Consider the following 21053-nt stretch of genomic DNA (forward strand, 5'->3'; position numbering starts at 1 on the left):
TTAGTTTTGCCTCTTTTTGAATTTGATATGAATAGAATCATATGTATATACTCTTTTATGTCTTGCTTCTTAGACTCAATACTATTTCTGTAATATTCCTCTAAGTAGCAATGCATAATTCATTCCTTTTCTCTGCTGTATAGTATTCCACTGTTAAGTAACTGTGTAAAAATTTATTAATCCAATCTCCTGCTGATGGATATTTCCATTGTTTCCAGTGTTTGATAATTAAAAAAAACTGCTTTGAACAGTGTTGCATATGTGTCCTTAGGAGTTTCTCTAGAGTATATACCTAAGAATGGGATTGCTGGGTCATAGAATATGCATTTAAATCCTCTGGGTGAAGTGAATCTTTTACCATTATAAAATGCTCACTCTCTTTATTCACTAATGCTTTTTTCCATAAAGACCATTTTCTTTTGTATCAAAAAACAACTCCAGCTTTCTTTTGATTAGTATTTACATGATATATCTTTTCCCAAACTTTTAATGTTAATTTTTTATATCTTTATATTTTAGATGTATCTCTTATGAATAGTATATAGTTGGATTTTTTCTTTTTCTTTATTTTTTATTATTATTTTTTTAATTTTTTGTTTATTGCAGTAACATTGGTTTATAACTGTATAAATTTCAGGTGTACATCATTATACTTCTATTTCTGCATAGATTACATCATGTTCACCACCCAAATACTAATTACAACCCATCACCACACGCATGTGCCGAATTATCCCTTTCACCCTCCTCCCTCCCCCCTTCCCCTCTGGTAACCGCCAATCCACTCTCTGTCTCTATGTGTTTGTTTATTGTTGTTGTTATCTACTACTTAATGAAGGAAATCATGCAGTATTTGACCTTCTCCCTCTGACTTATTTCACTTTGCATAATGCCCTCAATGTCCAACCATGTTGTCACCAATGGATGGATTTCATCGTTTCTTATGGCTGAGTAGTATTCCATTGTGTATATATACCACATCTTCTTTATCCATTCGTCCCTTGATGGGCAATTAGGTTGCTTCCAAGTCTTGGCTATTGTGAATAACGCTGCAATGTACACAGGGGTGCATGTATCTTTATGCATTGGTGTTTTCAAGTTCTTTGGATAAATACCCAGCAGTGGAATAGCTGGATCATATGGTAGTTCTAGCCTTGATTTTTTGAGGAATCTCCATACTGTTTTCCATAGTGACTGCACCAGTTTGCACTCCCACCAGCAGTGTATGAGAGTTCCCTTCTCTCCACATCCTCACCAACACATGTTGTTTCCTGTCTTGTTAATTATAGCCATTCTGACGGGTGTGAGGTGATATCTCATTGTACTTTTCATTTGCATTTCCCTGATAGTTAATGATTTTGAACATCTTTTCATGTGCCTGTTGGCTATCTGTATATCTTCTTTGCAGAAATGTCTGTTCAGGTCTTTTGCCCATTTTTTAATTGGGTTGTTAGTTTTTTTGTTGTTGAGATGCATCAGTTCTTTGTATATTTTGGAGATTAAGCCCTTATCAGATGTATGGTTTGCGAATATCTTCTCCCAATTGTTAGGTTGTCTTTTAGTTTTGTTGATGGATTCCTTTGCTGTGCAGAAGCTTTTTAGTTTGATGTAGTCCCATCTGTTTATTTTTTTCTATTGTTTCTCTTGCCTGGTCAGACATGGTGCTTGAAAATATGTTGCTAAGACGGATGTCGAAGAGCGTACTGCCTATATTTTCTTCTAGAAGTTTCATAGTTTCAGGTCTTACATTCAAGTCTTTAATCCATTTTGAGTTAGTTTTGTGTATGGTGTAAGGTAAGGGTCTACTTTCATTTTGTTGCCTGTGGCTGTTCAGTTTTCCCAACATCATTTGTTGAAGAGACTTTCTTTTCTCCATTGTATGTTCTTGGCTCCTTTGTCAAAGATTAGCTGTCCATAGATGTGTGGGTTTATTTCTGGGCTTTCGATTCTATTCCATTGATCTGTTTGTCTGTTTTTGTGTGAGTACCATGCTGTTTTGGTTACTATAGCTTTGTAGTATATTTTGAAATCAGGGAGTGTGATACCTCCAGCTTTGTTCTTTTTTCTCAGGATTCCTTTATTTATCTGGGGTCTTTTGTTGTTCCAAATAAATTTTAGGATTCTTTGTTCTATTTTTGTGAAAAATGTTGTTGAAACTTTGGTAGGGATTGCATTGAATCTATAGATGGCTTTAGGAAGTATGGAACATCTTAACTATGTTAATTCTTCCAATCCAAGAGCACGGAATATCTTTCCATTTCTTTATGTCTTCTTCAATTTCTTTCAGCAATGTTTTATAGATTTCCGTGTACAGGTCTTTCACCTCTTTGGTTAAGTTTATTCCGAGGTATTTTATTCTTTTTGCTGCAATTGTAAATGGGATGGTATTCTTAATTTCTCTTTCTGCTACTTCGTTGTTAGTGTATAGAAATGCAACTGATTTTTGTATGTTGATTTTGTATCCTGCAACTTTACCATATTCGTTTATTACTTCTAAAAGTTTTCTGGTGGATTCTTTAGGGTTTTCTATGTATAAAATCATGTCATCTGCAAATAGCGACAGTTTCACTTCTTCCTTTCCAATTTGGATCCCTTTTATTTCTTTCTCTTGCCTGATTGCTCTGGCTAGGACTTCCAGTACTATGTTAAACAGGAGTGGTGAGAGTGGGCATCCTTGTCTGGTTCCTGTTCTTAGAGGGATAGCTTTCAGTTTTTCACCATTGAGGATGATATTAGCTGTGGGTTTCTCATATATGGTCTTTATTATGTTGAGGTACTTTCCTTCTATACCCATGCTATTCAGAGTTTTTATCATAAATGCATGCTGTATCGTGTCAAATGCTTTCTCTGCATCTATTGAGATGATCATGTGATTTTTATTCTTCATTTTATTAATGTGGTGTATCACGTTGATTGATTTGCTAATGTTAAACCATCCCTGCACACCTGGAATAAATCCCACTTGATCATGGTGTATAATCTTTTTAACTTGTTGTTATATGCTATTTGCTAGTATTTTGTTGAGGATTTTTGCATCGATGTTCTTCAGTGATATTGCCCTGTAGTTTTCTTTTTTTGTGTTGTCCTTGTCTGGTTTTCGGATCAGGGTAATGTCGGCTTCATAGAAGGAGTTAGGGAGCTTCCCGCCCTCCTCAATTTTTTGGAAGAGTTTGAGAAGAAGAGGTATTAAGTCTTCTTTGAATGCTTGGTAGAATTCACCAGGGAAGCCATCAGATCCTGGACTTTTATTTTTGGGGAGGTTTTTGATTACTGTTTCGATCTCCTTACTGGTGATTGGTCCTTTCAAATTCTCTACTTCTTCTTGATCCCATTTTGGAAGGTTGTATGAGTCTAAGAATTTATCTATTTCTTCCAGATTGTCGAATTGGTTGGCATATAGCTTTTCATAGTATTCTCTTATAATGTTTTGTGTTTCTGAGGTGTCTGTTGTAATTTCTTCTCTTTCATTTCTCATTTTACTTATTTGTGCCTTTTCTCTTTTTTTCTTGGTGAGTCTAGCTAAAGGTTTGTCAATTTTGTTGATCTTTTCAAAGAACCAGCTCTTGGTTTTATTAATTTTTTCTATTATTTTTTTGGTCTCTATTTCATTTATTTCTGGTCTGATTTTTATTATTTCCCTTCTTCTACTGATTTTGGGCTTGGTTTGTTCTTCTTTTTCCAGTTCCTTTAGGTGCATTGTGAGATTGTTAATTTGAGATTTTTCTTGTTTGTTGAGATAGGCCTGTATTGCTACAACCTTCCCTCTTAGAACTGCTTTTGCTGTATCCCATAAATTCTGGCATGTTTTATTTTCATTTTCATTTGTCTCCAGGTATTTTTTGATTTCTTCTTTGATTTCTTCATTGACCCAGTCGTTGTTCAGTAGCATTTTGTTTCATCTCCATGTATTTGTGGCTTTTCTGATTTTCTTCCTATAGTTGATTTCTAGTTTCATACTGTTGTGGTCAGAAAAGATGCTTGGTATTATTTCAATCTTCTTAAATTTATGGAGACTTGTTTTGTGGCCTAATATGTGATCAATCCTGGAGAATGTTCCATGTGCATTTGAAAAGAACGTGTATTCTTCGGTTTTTGGATGGAGTGCTCTGTATATATCTACTAGGTCCATCTGTTCTAGTGTATCACTTAAGGCCAATGTTTCCCCATTAATCTTCTGTTTGGATGATCTATCCGTTGGTGTAAGTGGAGTGTTAAAGTCCCCTACTATTATTGTGTTACTGTCTACTTCTGTTTTTATGTCTATTAATAATTGTGTTATATATTTAGGTGCACCTACATTGGGTGCGTAGATATTTACAAGTGTTATATCCTCTTGTTGGATTGTTCCCTTGATCATTATGTAATGACCTTCTTTGTCTCTTTTTGCAGTTTTTGTTTTAAAGTCTATTTTGTCTGATATGAGTACTGCTACCTCGGCTTTCTTTTCATTGCCATTTGCATGGAGTATCTTTTTCCATCCCTTCACTTTCAGTTTGTGAGTGTCTTTAGGTCTGAAGTGTGTCTCTTGTATGCAGCATATATACGGGTCTTGTTTTTTTATCCAATCAGCCACCCTATGCCTTTTAATTGGAGCATTTAGTCCATTGACGTTTAAAGTAGCTATTGATAAGTATGTACTTACAGCCATTTTTTAACTTTTTTTTTCCTCAGTGTTTTAGCAGTCCTTCTCTGTTAATTCCTTCTTCTGTACAGAATTGATGGTCTCTTTAGTTTGACCTCTGTCTAAAAGCTCTACTCTTTAACTCTCCTCCTCCCTCCTTTTATGTTTTTGATATCATATCTAACTCTTTTTTGTGCATTTGTATCCATTCTCTCTTATCATGGAAATAGATAATTTTTCCTATTTGTGGTCTTCTCTTTTCCCCTTAAATCAGTCCCTTTAACATTTCTTGTAGCACTGGCTTCTTGGTGAGAAACTCCTTTAATTTTTGCTTGTCTGGGAAATTTTTGATCTCTCCTTCCATTTTGAATGATAACCTTGCTGGGTAGAGTATTCTTGGCTGTAAGTTTTTTGCTTTTAGCACTTTAAATATATGATGCCATTCTCTTCTAGCCTGTAAGGTTTCTGCTGAGAAGTCAGCTGATAGCCTTATGGGGTTTCCTTTGTATGTAACTTGTCTTTCTCTTGTTGCTTTTAGGATTCTCTCTTTATCTTTAATTCTGGACATTTTGATTATGATGTGTCTTGGTGTGGGCCTCTTTGGGTTTATCTTGTTTGGGGCTCTCTGTGCTTCCTGTACCTGGATGTCTGTTTCCTTCCTCAGATTCGGGAAATTTTCAACTGTTATTTCTTGAAATAGATTCTCTGCCCCTTTGTCTCACTCTTCTCCTTCCGGGACACCTATAACATGGATGTTAGTGTGCTTGATGTTGTCCCAGAGGTCCCTTAGACTGTCCTCACTCTTTTTAATTCTTTTCTCTTTTATCTGTTCAGCTTGGGTAATTTCTTCTAGTCTTTCGTCCAGCTCACAGATCCATTCTTCTGTATCCTCTACTTTGCTTTTGAGTCCCTGTAGTGAATTTTTCATTTCCAGTATTGTATTATTCATTTCTGATTGGTTCTTTTTTATATCTTCCATTTCTTTGTTGACATTCTCACTGAGTTCATCTATTCTTCTCCCCAGATCAGTGAGCATCCTTAACACTCTTTGTTTGAACTGTCGGGTAGATTGCTCATTTCTGTTTCACTTAGTTCCTTTTCTGGGGTTTTGTCCTGTTCCCTTACTTGGAATGTATTCCTTTGCCTCCTCATTTTGCCTCTTTCCCTGTGCTTGTGACTACATATTAGGTAGGTCAGCTAGGTCTCCTGCTCTTGGATAGGTGACCTTATGTAAGTGATGGCTTAGCAGTCCTGCTGTGTGCTTCCATCAGTTCTCAATGTTCCAGGGGTGACCCCTATGTGGGCTATGTGTGTCCTTCTGTTGTGGCCTGTTTGCTCTCCCTATAGGCGCCCAGGGAGGCCCAGTTATGCTCTTGGCCAGCTGTTGTAATGCTCACCTGCTTCTAGTTGTTGTGGGCCCTTCAGTCTTTTTATCAGGTGTGGGGAGCCCCAGCACAGTTGGCTGCAAGTTCTAATACCACATTTGCATTGTGTTGCAGTATTTCTTTTCAGTGAGTGGCAGGAGTGCTCCAGCGTGGCAGGTTGTTAGGCTCAGGGCCTTACAATTGCTACAAGCCTCCAGGCTTTAGGTCACTTGTCAGCTCTCTGAGGATTGCAGCTGGGTGGGGCTGGCCTCAGGCACTGGAGCACCCAATTGTTTCAGGCTTTGGAAGGTGGGGCAAACCTCTTATGTGGGTCTTTGAGAAGCACAAGTCTTCTGCAGCTGACAAGCCATGCCATCCACAGGTCCACACACACAGTCAACACAGTCCCGCACCATGTGAGTGCCCTGACCTCCCGAAGCAGACCCAGTCTCTACATGGTGGGAGCCCCACACACTCCACCACTGCTCCACACTCTCCACCTGCTCCTTGTGCACGCCCTGCCCCACTGAAGTCAGCTCCATTGCCAGGCTGCAGAGAATCCAGTCACCAATCTCTGCAGGCCCACATATTGCCTGAGGGCTTGTTGTTTGGTGGCGCCATTCTCTAGGTTGGGCTGCCTGCCCTGGCTGAGCTGAATTAAATTGGTGCTCTAGTGGGTGGGGCAGACCCTGGGCTAGCAGGCCCCAGGGAGAACTCCAATGGCGTCTGCGTCAGCAAGCCCACACCGGGCCACAACAATGGCTGCCGCCAATGTCCCAGTCCCTGGAGAGGTCTCACCTCTCACTGAGATGCACACAGGGCCTATCAGGTGAGTCTCTTTTCACCAAAGCACTGTGCACCTTTCTTTCTGGTGCTTTTAGGCTGCTTTCTGAAATGGGTGAGTTTGCGCGTGGGCCCTTTAAGAGCCGGTTTTAATTTCTTTGTGAACCAGCTTTTCTGGGGGTACTCCCCAATGTTTTAGTAGCAGGCAAAGTCAGATATTATGCCACTCGTCTTGATTGTGCTGGGTCCACAAAATGCCCACAGCGGGGGCGCTCCCCGGCTCAGGGCCCCGCACCTCCAGGGAGGGCTGCGTACCTGTAGGCTGCTCCCAGGCGGCCGTGATGCTGCCGGCTTGTGAAGGCAGCGTTTTTCTCTCCAGAAGGGAGTTTCTGCCTCTTCCACCTCAGTTAGGATTGTCCGTTGTTGCAGGAGTTGCTCTTATCCAGTTTTCAGTTCTATCTCAGGGGTAATTTTTCCCCGAGTAGTTGTAAATTGGCTGTGTCTGTGGGAGGAGGTGAGTTCAGAGTCTGCCTATGCCGCCATCTTGACTTCCTCCCCTGGATTTTTTTCTAATCTGACAATCTTTCTTTTAACTGAAACAGTCTATTTATATTTAATGTAATTACTGATATATGTTGACTTAAATCCACTATTTCATTTTGTGCTTTCAATTTGACCTGCTTGTTTTCTCCCTTTCTTTCCTCTCTTTGGATTCACTGACTTTTTTAGGACTTCATTTTTCCCTTTATTAATTTAGAATTTTTATAGTCTATTTCCATTCTCTCATTGTTTATCCTAAAAATTATAATACACATCCTTAGCTTAGTTTATTATTAACCTAAGTTTACTATTAAACTAGTTCATTATTTACCTCAGTTTATCAAAGTTTACTATTAATCAATACTTTTACTCTCTTCCACGACAATACAAAGCCTGTGTAATACTTTAATTCCATCTACCACAGTCTTGACTTTTATGCCTTTCTTATATATTTTAACTCTACTATTTTAAACCCCCACAAAATATTATTTTTTGCTTTATATAGTCAAAGTTTATCTAGAATTACCCAAATATTTACTACTTTGTTTTTCATTTCTTGCATTTCTGACCCTCTGTCTGGGATAATTTTCCATATATGTGAAGCACATCCTTTAGAATTCCATTGTTTTTAAGTATGCTGGTGCTAAACTCTTTTAGTTTAATTTTGTGATTGTTTTTCTTTCACTTTTATTCTTTTTTTAGCAGAAAAATAATTTATTTAAAGAATAGTGAGAATGATCCAGATGTGTATTTAAGTAGAATGGGTAAATAAATTGTGATATAGTCAGATAATGAAATATAACAATGGAAAAAAACCAAAGCACTGACAGAAACAACAAGGTAATTATATCTCACAGACTTAACCCTAAAGAAAAGAAGCCAGAAAGTATGTACTGAGCGTGTACTGGATATTTCCCTTCAAATAAAGTTCAGCAACAGGAAAAGCAAATCTATGATGTCAAACTATGGACAGTAGTGACCTGTGGTGGCAGAGGGACTGGAAGGGGAGGCGAGGAGCGACTCAGGCGCTGGCTGCCCATGTGTGCTCAGTGTGGAACACTCGTGCAGCTGTGCTCTCTGTATACGCTTCCCTAGAAGTCACAGAGGAAGAAATCAACAGAAGAGCCATGAGGCACGTCAAATGTCACCAGTAAGTAGTGCTGGAGAAGCAGGTTTGGGGCTGTAGGTCCACACCCCTTCCCAAATCTGGCACTACACACCAGAGAGCACACCTCTGTGCTGCCACTGACACTAGATGCTGGTGTTCGCTGGTGGGCGCCCCACCTGAGACACGCACATACACCGACCTGACGTTAGATTATGTGTGCATTCGTTTATTTTCTGTCTCCCCACTAGATGTGAGCTCACCACTGGCACACAACAGATACTCAACAAACAGTTACTGGAAGTGTTTCCTCTACATCCTTTCATAACGCAGCAGAATCCCTCTTCTCATGGATGCATTCTTTCACCCTTACCCTTAAAGGATGTTTGTGCTGAGTATGGAACTCAGGTTGGTAGTTGTCCTCTTCCAGCACATTGGAGGGAACTTTCCTCTGTCTTCTGGCTTCTATGGTCACATGTGAGAAGGCAGTTGTCAACGTAACTATAGCTCGTTTTCAGAATATGTCTTTTTGTCTCTGGCCGCTATTTAAAAATTATGAAACTTTTCATTTTGAGATAATTATAGATTCACATGCAGTTGTAGGAAAAATACAGAAATACTGTGTACTTATCTCTGGCTTCTTTTAACATGTTCTTTGTTTTCCTCCAGTTTTACAATAATGGGCAGGTGTGGACTTCTTTTGATTTATGCTACTTGGAATTCCAAGGGCTTTTGGAATCCCAAATCTGTTCTGGAAGTTTTTCAGCTACTATCTATTCACATACTGTCCCTCCCAATTCACTCGTTTCTTCTTGGGATTCCAACTAAAGGGATGTTGGACCTTCTCACTCTATCTTTACCTTCTCTTCTTTTTATATCTTCATGTTGCATTCCAGATGATTGCAGTTGATGAATGCTCTCTTCAGCTGTGTCTAATCTGCTGTTAAACTGTTCCATTTAATTTTTTTAATTGATGTTTCAATAGCTTATAACATTGTGAAACTTTGGGTTGTACATTTTTGTTTGTCCATCACCATACATATGTCTCCCTTTACCCCTTGTGCCCACCCCCCACCCCCATTGCCCCTGGTAACCAAAATACAGTTTTCTCTGTCCATTTGTTGGATTACATTCCACCTATGAGTGAGATCATACAGTGTTTGTCTTTCTCTTTCTGGCTTATTTCACTTAATACCCTCCAGGCCCATCCATGTTGTTGCAAATGGGACGATTTTGTCTTTTTTTATGGCTGAGTAGTATTCCATTGTATATATATACCACATCTTCTTGATCCAATCATCAGTCGAGGGACACTTAGATTGCTTCCACTTCTTGGTTATAGTGAATAATGCTGCAATGAACAGAAGGGTGCATAAGCCTCTTTGGATTGTTGATTTCAGGTTCGTTGGATAGACTCCCAGTAGTGGGATAGATAGATCACAGGGTATTTCTATTTTTAATTCTTTGAGGAATCCCCATACCGTTTTCCGTAGAGGCCGCACCACTTTGCATTCCCACCAGCTGTGTATGAGGGTTCCTGTTTCTCCACATCCCCTCCAACATTTGTTGGTTTTGTCTTGTGATTATAGCCATTCTAACGGGGGTGAGGTGATGTCTTAGTGTTGTTTTGCTTTGCAAAACAACAGGGAAACATCAGGGAACTTTTGCTTTGCATTTCCTTGATGATTAGTGATGTTGAACATCTTTTCATGTGCCTATTGGCCATGTGTGTATCTTCTTTGGAGAAGTGTCTGTTCATTTCCTCTGCCCATTTTTTGATCGGGTTTTTTTTTTGTTGTTCAGTTGTGTGAGTTCTTTATATATTATGGAGATTAACCCCTTGTCAGATATATGTTTTGCAAATATTTTCTCCCAGCTGGTGGGTTCTCTGTTCATCTTAATTCTGGTTTCATTTGTCTTGTAGAAGCTCTTTAATCTGATAAAGTCCCACTTGTTTATTTTTTCTTTAGTTTCCCTAGTCTGGGTAGGCATGTCATCCGAAAAGACTCCTTTATGACCAGTGTCAAATAGTGTGTTGCCTATATTTTCTTCTATGAGTTTTATAGTTTCAGATCTCACCTTCAGGTCTTTGATCCACTTTGAGTTAATTTTTTGTGAATGGTGATAGCAGATGGTCCACTTTCATTCTTTTGCATGTGGCTGTCCAGTTTTCCCAACACCATTTATTGAAGAGACTTTCCTTTCTCCATTGTATGTTCTTAGCTCCTTTGTCAAAAATTAGCTGTCTGTATATGTGTGGTTTTATTTCTGGGCTTTCAATTCTGTTCCATTGATCTGTGTGTCTGTTTTTGTACCAGTACCATGCTGTTTTGATTACTATTGATTTGTAGTATGTTTTGAAGTCAGGGATTGTGATGCCTCCAGCTTTGTTCTTTTTTCTTAGGATTGCTTTACCTATTCTAGGTCTTTTGTTGCCCCATATGAATTTTAGTATTCTTTTTTCTATTTCCGTGAAGAATGTCATTGGGATTCTGATTGGGATTGCATTGAATCTGTACATTGCTTTAGGTAATGTAGACATTTTAACTATGTTTATTCTTCCCATCCATGTGCATGGGATGTCTTTCCATTTCTTTACGTCATCATCGATTTCTTTCAATAATGTCTTGTAGTTTTCATCGTATAGGTCTTTCACCTCCTTGGTAAGATTTATTTCTAGATATTTTATTCTCTTTGCTGCAATTGTAAATGGTATTATCTTTTTGAGCTCTCTTTCTGTTAATTTGTTATTAGCATACAGAAATGCAACTGATTTTTGTAGATTGCTTTTGTTCCCTGCGACTCTGCTGTAGTTGTTGATTATTTCTAATAGTTTTCCAACGGAATCTTTATATATATATATATAAAATCATGTCATCTGAAAATAGTGAAACTTTCACTTCTTCATTGCCTATTTGGATTCCTTTTATTCCTTTTTCTTGTCTAATTGCTCTGGCCAAAACATCCAGTACTATGTTGAACAGGAGTGGTGAGAGTGGGCAGCCCTGCCTCGTTCCTGTTCTCAGAGGAATGGCTTTCAGTCTTTCCACATTGGGTATGATGTTGGCTGTGGGTGTGTCATAAACAGCCTTTATTATGTTGAGGTACTTTACTTCTATACCCATTTTCTGGAGAGTTTTTATCATAAATGGATGTTATATCTTGTCAAATGCCTTCTCCGCATCTATTGAGATGACCATGTGGTTTTTATTCTTTGTTTTGTTGATGTGGTGTATCAGGTTGATTGACTTGCGGATGTTGAACCATCCCTGCGTCGCTGGTATAAATCCCACTTTGTCATGGTATATGATCTTTTTAATGTATTGCTGTATTCGGTTTGCCAATATTTTGTTGAGGATTTTTGCATCTATGTTCATCAGCGATATTGGCCTGTAATTTTCCTTCTTTCTATTGTCTTTGTCTGGCTTTGGTATCAGGTTGATGTTGGCCTCATAGAATGAGTTAGGAAGTGTTCCAACTTCCTCTATTTTTAGGAATAGTTTGAGAAGGATGGGCATTAAATCTTCTTTTAATGTTTGGTAAAATTCACCGGAGAAGCCATCTGGTCCTGGACTTTTATTTTCGGGGAGGTTTTTGATTACTATTTCAATCTCTTTACTTGTGATTGGTCTATTCAGATTCTCCATTTCTTCTTGGTTCAGTTTTGGGAGGTTGTATAAGTCTAAGAATTTATCCATTTCTTCTGGATTGTCCAATTTGTTGGCATATAATTTCTCATAGTATTCTCTTATAATCCCTTTTATTTCCATGGTATCCGTTGTAATTTTCCTCTTTCATTTCTAATATTATTTACTTGAGCCTTTTCTCTTTTTTTCTTAGTAAGTCTGGCTACGGGTTTGTCAATTTTGTTTATCTTCTCAAAGAACCAACTCTTTGTTTCGTTAATCCTTTCTACTGTTTTTTTTGGTCTCAATTTCACGTATTTCTGCTCTGATTTTTATTATTTCTCTCCTTCTGCTGACTTTGGGCTTTGCTCTTCTTTTTCTAGTTCTGTTAGGTGTAATTTAAGGTTGCTCATTTTGGCTTTTTCTTGTTTAAGGTGGGCTTGTATCACTATGAGTTTCCCTCTCAGGACTGCTTTTGCTGCATCCCATATGATTTGGTATTGCATATTTTCATTTTCATTTGTTAACAAATACTTTTTCATTTCTCCTTTAATTTCATTAATGATCCACTGGTTGTTCAGTAGCATGTTGTTTAATCTCCACATTTTTGTCACTTTCTCCGTTTTTTTTTCGTGGTTGATTTCCAGTTTTATAGCATTATGGTCTGAAAAGATGCTTGTTATGATTTCAATCTTCTTAAATTTATTGAGGCTTGCTTTGTTTCCCAACATATGGTCTATCCTTGAGAATGTTCCATGTGCACTTGAGAAGAACATGTAGTCAGATGTTTTTGGATGGAGTGTTCTGTATATGTCTACAAGGTCCATCTCGTCCAGTTTTTCATTTAAGTCCACTGATTCTTTATTGACTTGTTGTCTGGATGATCTATCCATTGATGTAAGTGGGGTATTAAGATCCCCTACTATTATTGTGTTGTTGTTAATGTCTCCTTTTAGGTTTGTTAATAGTTGCTTTATGTAATTTGGTGCTCCTATGTTGGGTGCATATATATTTATAATTGATATGTCTTCTTGGTGGAGTGTCCCTTTTATCATTATATATTGCCCTTCTTTGTCCTTCTTAACCTGTTTTATCTTGAAGTCTACTTTCTCTGATATGAGTATGGCAACACCTGCTTTCGCTTGTTTGTCATTAGCTTGGAGTATTGTCTTCCATCCTTTCACTCTGAGCCTGTGCTTGTCTTTCGAGCTGAGATGTGTTTCCTGGAGGCAGCATATTGTTGGGTCTTGCTTTTTAAACCATCCTGCCACTCTGTATCTTTTGATTGGAGAGTTCAATCTATTTACATTTAGGGTAATTGTTGATATATGAGGGCTTAATGTTGCTGTTTTGTCACTTATTTTCCAGTTCTTTTGTGTTTCCTTTGTTTCATGTCCCATTTGTTTTGGACTGCCAATTCAGTTTGGTTGTTCTGTCTTATGACTCTTCTAGTTTTCTCTGTGTTTATCATATGTGATTTTGTTTTATTTGTTTAGTGGTTACCTTGAGGTTTGTATAAAACATATTGTGTATGAGATAGTCCACTATCTGATGGCCTCTTATTTCCTTATACTAAGTCAATTCAATCTCTTTCCTCTTCCCCTTCTATGTCGTTCCTGTTATACCTTATTCTACCTTGTGTTGTGGGTGTGTGTTTACAGTGATGAGGTTATATTTATTTTTGGTGAATTCCTTCCTTTGATCTTTGATTTTGGTATTTAAGTGGTTGCTAACCTATTCCAGTAAAGATCTACTATTTTTCTGACTTTGTCTACCTATTTTTCTCCTTGCTCCAAGCTTTGTATTCCCTTTCTCTTCTTTTTTTTCAGGCCTGAGGGCCTTCATGAGTATTTCTTGTAGTGGGGGTCTCGTGGCCATGAACTCCCTTAGCTTTTGTTTATCTGGGAAAGTTACTAGTTCTCCATCATATTTGAAGGATATTTTTGCTGGATAGAATATTCTTGGCTGAAAGTTTTTGTCTTTCAGTATTTTGAATATATCATTCCAGTCTCTCCTAGCCTGTAAAGTTTCTGTTGAGAAATCTGCTGAGAGCGTGATGGGAGATCCTTTGTACGTTATTTTTTGTTTTTGTCTAGCTGCCCTTAATATTGTTTCTTTGTCACTGACTTTAGCCAGGCTTACCACTATATGCCGTGGAGTGGGCCTTTGCCTGTTGACATATTTAGGCGACCTATTGGCTTCGCTTACTGGTATTTCCTGCTCTTTCCTCAGATTTGGGAAGTTCTCAGCTATTATTTCCTTGAATAGGCTCTCTGTTCCTCTTTCCCTCTTCTCCCTCAGGAATACCTATAATTCTTATGTTACATTTCCTAATAGAGTCAGATATTTCTCAGAGACTTTCTTCATTTGTTTTTAGTCTTAGTTCTCTCTCCTCTTCCATCTGCAGCATATCTGTATTCCTATCCTCTATAATGCTAATTCTTTCCTCCATGTTGTCAGCTCTGTTCTTTAAAGATTCCAGATTCTCCTTTATCTCCTCCATTTTCTTCATCTCCATCAGTACCGATTGGTTTTTCTTTATGATTTCAATCTCTTTTGTGAAGAAACTCCTAATCTCGTTGAATTGTTTGTCTGTGTTATCTCGTATTTCGTTGAGTTTTTTATGATAGCTATTTTGAAATCTCTGTCATTTAGGTTATGGATTTCTGTGTCTTCAGGGTTGGTTTCTGGGTGCTTGTCATTTTCCCTCTGGTCTGGTGATTTCATGTACCTTTGCACTGTGGTTCCTGTATTGGCTTTGTTTTTCCTCATCCTGGAAATATCTGGTTGCAATTTCCACCCGCCACCACCGTGTGGGGGTTAAGGGCTGTGTAATCTGAGCTCCGTGCTCTCTGCCCTGGCTGCTCACTGAGATCGGGTGGTCACTTGGTCTGGTCTGGTTGGCTGAGCTGCAGTGTCCGGCATGCAGGGAGGTGGGGGCGGCTCTCTCTTTTGCCTGCTGGGTCCCTTGCGTGGGGGGCTTCTGGCTCACCCCTCGTTATCCGCTCTCCTGGGGTGCTCAGATGTTGACGGTACCCCTGTAGAAGTTCTGAGTCCTCTGTGTCAGAGTTCCCCACTGCTGAGAGAGACTGAAGAGCCACAGTTTCCCTGCAGAGGGCTGCCCCTCCTCCCTCTCTGGGAGCCATGCAGATAGCTGACCTGATGGGGAGGGAGAGGAGTTCTCCTTACCTCTCCCCACTTCCTCCAGGGGCCCCAGCACGTTCCACTCTCAGATGTGCGGCAGTGTGGATCTGGATCTTTTCGATCTTCCTTTTCACTGACTAGGAGTCTGTTGTTGGTCTGTGACTGTTCCTTTTGTTGTATCTTATCAGGGCAAGAGTTTATGGGAAAGCTCACTCTGCCATGATGCTGATGTCACTCCTGGCAAGAACTACTTTTTGAACAAATCCACATTAATGCTAAAAACCTCATTATCTGAAGGTAAGCAGGAGGTCCTATGGATGAACAGTTCAGTCTTGCAGACTTCCCCAGAAGTCTGATGATCACCTTAGCTGAGACCTGAATTTAAGCTCCCGAGGTGCTCATTTCCTCTGACCTCTTCACACATCACACTTCAGCAAACAGTTGCCCCCATTCAAAGAAAGGATCAGGAGGCGACCACTGCAGCGGAGGAGGAGGAGGAGGTGATGACCTCCTCAGTCAGGTTTGGGACAGAGAAGGGGGCAGCTGGCCTCAGCCCTGAATCACAGCATAAGAAGACCCATTTAGTTTTTAATTTTGGTCATCATAATTTTCAGTTCTAGAAGTTTTACTTGGTTCTTTGTTCAGGTTTGTTATATATCACTTTTTAGAGGTCTCTCTTTCCTTTAAATATTTTCAAGTCTCTTCGTTCTTTATTTGGGCTGCATAAAATTTCATCATATGCATCTACCAGAATTTATTTAACCAATCTCCTATTGAAAAGGCTGTTTCCAATATTTTTCTGTTTGAATCAATACTAGAATGAATCACTTTGCACATATTTTATTTCACACCAAGAGAGAAATTTTATTTCTTTCATCTTTGCATCCCTAGCTTCTGGATGTTGCCCAGCACATAATAAGTGCACAAAAATAGATGTTGAATACATGGATGCATAATGAAATGGCAATTTTGCTTGATCTAATCACAGATTTCTTTCGTATCTCTGGTAATACTTATCGGCTGACTTTCTTCTATCCAAAACAATAGTTGGATCTGAAGGCCAAGGGTAGTGCCATATAGTCTGAGACCATTCTGACTGTGCCTGCATGTGTCCCTGTGTCCTCTTCCTGCATAGCTCACAGAAGAAGAACAACCCCACGGCATTCCAGTGCTTGACCTAATAGGACACACCATCATCTCTGTGTGATCTCGGACTCACTCATCACAAAAGGAAGGGGCTGGACCCTGTGATCTGGAGTCACTTTCAACTTTAACACTATTTTCAGTAACACTATATTAATAATTATTTTTTGTGCCGGCCCGGTGGCGCAGCAGTTAAGTTCGTGCGCTCCACTTTGGTGGCCCAGGGTTCACAGGTTCGGATGCCAGGCGCACTCCGACGCACTGCTTGTCCAGCCATGCTGTGGTGGCATCCCACATTAAGTAGAGGAAGATGGGCACGGCTGTTAGCCCAGGGCCAATCTTCCTCAGCATAAAGAGGAGGATTGGCAATGGATGTTAGCTCAGAGCTAATCTTCCTCACATGCGCACACACAAAAAGGAAAAAAATAATTATTTTTGAGAGAAAAATTCTCTCTCTGCCCAAATCTAAAATATTCGAGGTAAGATCCTCACCACTAGTAAAGAAACAAGAGAATATAACATAAAATGTGCATGGAAATTCCCCACAAATCACAGGAGTCTTAGGTAGGCTATATTAACTTTCTGGCTTGAAACCAGACTCTGATAATGTTTCTTTAACAAGAAAAAGGAATTAAAAACGAGCACACCCTCACAGCATTAAACAAATTACCTTGTTAATTCAAATATTATAATATGGTTTTTTCATTTATACAACTGGATTACTGTATCAATGACTAACATTTATATGGTGTCATATATGTTAGTTACTACAACGAAACTGGATATGTAGTATTGGAACTGAAAAGGCAATCCATTCTCCTAGATAAAGAATTTATCTTGATTTTCTTCAAAACTTCCTGAAATCTCCACCATTTGGTTTCTGGTTGTAGAAAATAGGGACAATTATCTGGATATTTCTGGATTGACATCGGCTTCCTCTAAAACCTCTACAGAATGTTGCACCTAAACGAAGGCTATGTGAACTCTGCCCTGTCTGTGGGAAGAAACAAAGGAGTAGTAGAAGTTCTGAAAACAAATAATCCAGCATGACCAGCCATCACTGAGGAAGCCGCATAAAATGATGGGGTGGAGGGAGACACGCAGGGCATCCTAAAGGCATTGGCTGGTGAGGGCAATGCTCTTGAAGTGTGACAGAGAAGGAAGAAAGAATAACTTCAGGTGAGACTCAAGAGCACTAATGGAAGCAAAGCTATTCCTTAATTTATCTAACACCTGACTTCCTTTTTGGGAACAGAAAACTATGGCTGTAAGAGAGAATGGAGTCGGGACAGAAGGATGAACACATAGAGAGCTCTGCCAAGAGCGAGTGTTAATCAGAAATGGCCAGGCTTGGGGCCGGCCCAGTGGTGTAGTGGTTAAGTTCACACACTCCACTTCAGTGGCCCGGGGTTCACTGGTTCAGATCCCGGGTGCAGACCTATACACCACTCATCAAGCCATGCTGAGGCAGCATCCCACATAGAGCAACTAGAAGGATGTACAACTATGACATACAACTATTTACTGGGGCTTTGGGGAGAAAAAAGGAAAAAAGGAGGAGGACCAGCAACAGATGTTAGCTAAGGGTCAAAATTCCTCGAAAAAAAAAATAAATAAAATAATAATTAAAAAAAAAAAAAAAGAAAGAAATTGCCAGGCTCCTGTCACTACCTATGAGTGTCTATCTCTCCTTCTAACATTCCTCCCCCTAAAGGTGTGAGGAGAAACTCTCAGCCTCTGGAAGGAATTACAACTCAGAGAAACTGCTGTTCAGGATGCAGGTGACGGGGGGAAGTTACAAATCTCAAACAACCCAAGTTCATTTTTCTCTTCACTGATGTTCCAATACTAATCTTTTTTTCCTGTTATAATTTGACGTTTCTAAATCTTATACTATTTCTGCACATACAAAGTGTAAAGTGGAGAAAGGCTTGGAAATGATATGGTTTCTCTGATCACCAGAGCCTGCAATCTGAATTTGGGCCCAAAAGTTATTCTTTTGGTTTTGATTTTTCCAAACTGACAAAAATAATCAAGAAAACCAGACCATCTGTTTATACTGCTTAAATAACCAGAGTGTGGATTTTCACAAGTGTGCCTTTTGCTCATCCAGGTCCCCAATACAATTCCGGGTGACATCAGGAGGGGCCAGAACATTATCTATCAAAAACACATCTGTTGGGGCCGGCTGGTGGCGTAGTGGTGAAGTGCGCGCGCTCCACTGCCGGCGGCCTGGGGTTTGCCCGTTCGGATCCCGGACACGCACAGACGCACTGCTTGGCAAGCCATGCTGTGGCGGCGTCCCATATAAAGTAGAAGAAGATGGGCATGGATGTTAGCCCAGGGCCAGTCTTCCTGAGCAAGAAGAGGAGGATTGGCAGATGTTAGCACAGGGCTGATTTTCCCCTCACACACACACACACACACACACACAAAAACAAAAAAACCCCACATCTGTTCTTAAGTCCATTAACAAAAAAGCAGGAACAGAATACAGAGACAGAGAAAGGGCATGGTTGGGGTGACTGCGGTGTAGTTCTCCACCAGGGAGTAACAGCGCCCTCCTGACAGGCAACAGCAACCCGCATAGGCGGAGCTTTGGAGCAGTAACCAGAGGTCCGACTCGCCTGGACTCTCTCCCTATGTCAGCAGTGAGTGGGTTTTGTTGTTTTTCTTCATTTGTTTTTGCCCAAGAGCCAATTTGGGTAAATTTATAGCCTGGATTTTTTTTCTCACTCAGAATGAAAAGAGTTTTATTGAGTCCCGTGGAAAAAATGCTCTTCCTTCAAAGTTAAGATGACCAACAAGATAACAGGCACTGTTTTTAGCACTAACATGTTAACATCTGGCCACATTTAAGAAGTAGAAACAAGGCAGAGGTGCTTTTTAGTGTATCTATCAGGAAAGCAGGTTGTGGTCTAAGTTCTAGATCACCATTCTAAATGACCTTGAACTTCCTAGAGAAAAAAACACTCTGAGTTCACATTTTCTATCTGGCCAAATGAAATCAAAGGACACCTCCGAACATAGGTATCCTTTGTTCCTGCAACAGCAGTGTGCAATTGTTTTGTCCAGCTGCTGCTACATGAATTTCAAGCTGTGTAATTTTATAAGACCATCTGTCCTCAAGGTACTTTGAAGCTGTCTGTCTCTAAATGATTTACCAGTGTGTGAGTTGCCCAAAGAACCACACGCCACCCACCCATACCAACCCCTCCCAACAAATCACCCAAACATCTTTCTGGAAAAACGAAACAAAACCAAACCTCTGGGAATTACTACACTAAAAAAAGTAATCTTAAGGAAACTCTTTCTACAAGGTAGGCATTACATAGAAGGAAACACAATCCATTTTCCAACAACTTTCCTTTGACGAGTACCTTTAGTCAACACTGGTATTTCTCAAATTCCGGAGTAGCCAACTATAGTACTCTGTGCTTTTCTTTATGAGAATGAAGTCAAATACCCACCCTGGCAAAGTTGTCATTTCCAAGAAGTGTTTTCATAAGGATGGGCAGCTGCTTTTCCATATGAAGCTTAAGGCAGAGTTGGGTCAGCTCCTCCCGGTCCAGAAAGCCTGTCCCCGTGGTGTCACAGCTGCTGTAGACTTCCCTGAGCTGTGAAACATAGTGGTTCTCTTCTTCGTCATCCATCCCATAGCAGGCTGCACGTGCCAGGGGAAAAAAGAAAAACAGCAGTACACTTTGACTGCCACACCTCACACATTCTCCCACTGCTCCCAGGAGCCCAGGCAGTGCAGCCCAGGCACAGGGCAGGAGCTGCGCATGTGAGGAAAAGGCACCCGGAGTCCCCTCAGGTCTAAGCGAGGCTGGGAGGAACCAGCCCCACCTTTGCTGAGAGATCAGAAACATGTTACTTAGGGAGGCAGTCATTGTTCACAAGAACCAGCATTTCTTTGTTCTGTAAAAAAAAATCTATTATAGAATAATCAGAAAAATAGAGATAAGTATAAGGAGAACTAAAATCGTCCAAAACTTCATCACCTAAAAAAATCATTATTAATATTTTGGCAAATATACATTCTAATTTTTCTCTATACATATATAGCTGTTCTTTTTCCTTACAAATACTAAAATAAGCAGTAAAAATTTTACTAAATAAAAGTGCTTATAATAAGAAAAAATGCAAACTCCAATAAAAATATACAGAGGACGTTAATAAATCACAAAGAAGAAGAATATATGGTTAATAACCATCTAAAAATGTTCACATTAGGCGCTGGCCCGGTGGCGCGGCGGTTAAGTACACGCACTCCACTTCGGTGGCCTGGGGTTCACAGGTTCGGATCCCAGGCGTGCAGTGACGCACCTCTTGTCAAGCCATGCTGTGGTGGCGTCCCATATAAGGTAGAGGAAGATGGGCACGGATGTTAGCCCAGGGTCAATCTTCCTCAGCAAAAAGAGGAGGATCGGCATCGGATGTTAGCTCACGGCTAATCTTCCTCACAATAAAAGAAATTAAAAAATAAAAATGTTCAAATTAGTCGAGGGACATTTAGGTTGCTTCCACTTCTTGGCTATAGTGAATAATGCTGCAATGAACATAGGGGTGCATAAGCCTCTTTGGATTGTTGATTTCAGGTTCCTCGACTAATGATTGGATCAAGAAGACGTGGTATATATATATACAATGGAATACTACTCAGCCATAAAAAAAGACAAAATCGTCCCATTTGCAACAACATGGATGGGCCTGGAGGGTATTAT

General features: G+C 39.8%; 1 protein-coding gene across 12 annotated transcripts in view; it reads right to left on the reverse strand.

Moving 5' to 3' along the window:
• The window catches only part of NINL (ninein like), a 143222-nt gene that overhangs the window by 76809 nt on the left and 45360 nt on the right, over positions 1-21053 (reverse strand). For 9 of the 12 annotated variants that reach the window (XM_058563367.1, XM_058563370.1, XM_058563369.1 and 6 more), the window contains one exon: positions 19797-19990. The exons of 2 other annotated variants lie outside the window; for them this stretch is intronic. In XM_058563367.1, the coding sequence (XP_058419350.1) occupies positions 19797-19979 (183 nt within the window). In that variant the 5' untranslated portion in view covers positions 19980-19990. Of the gene's footprint in view, positions 1-19796; positions 19991-21053 lie in introns of those variants that run through there. One more of the 12 variants, XM_058563375.1, reaches the window with a different exon arrangement.

This window comes from Diceros bicornis, chromosome 19, assembly GCF_020826845.1.
Source record: "Diceros bicornis minor isolate mBicDic1 chromosome 19, mDicBic1.mat.cur, whole genome shotgun sequence".
In the NCBI taxonomy this organism is placed as follows: Eukaryota; Metazoa; Chordata; class Mammalia; order Perissodactyla; family Rhinocerotidae; genus Diceros; species Diceros bicornis.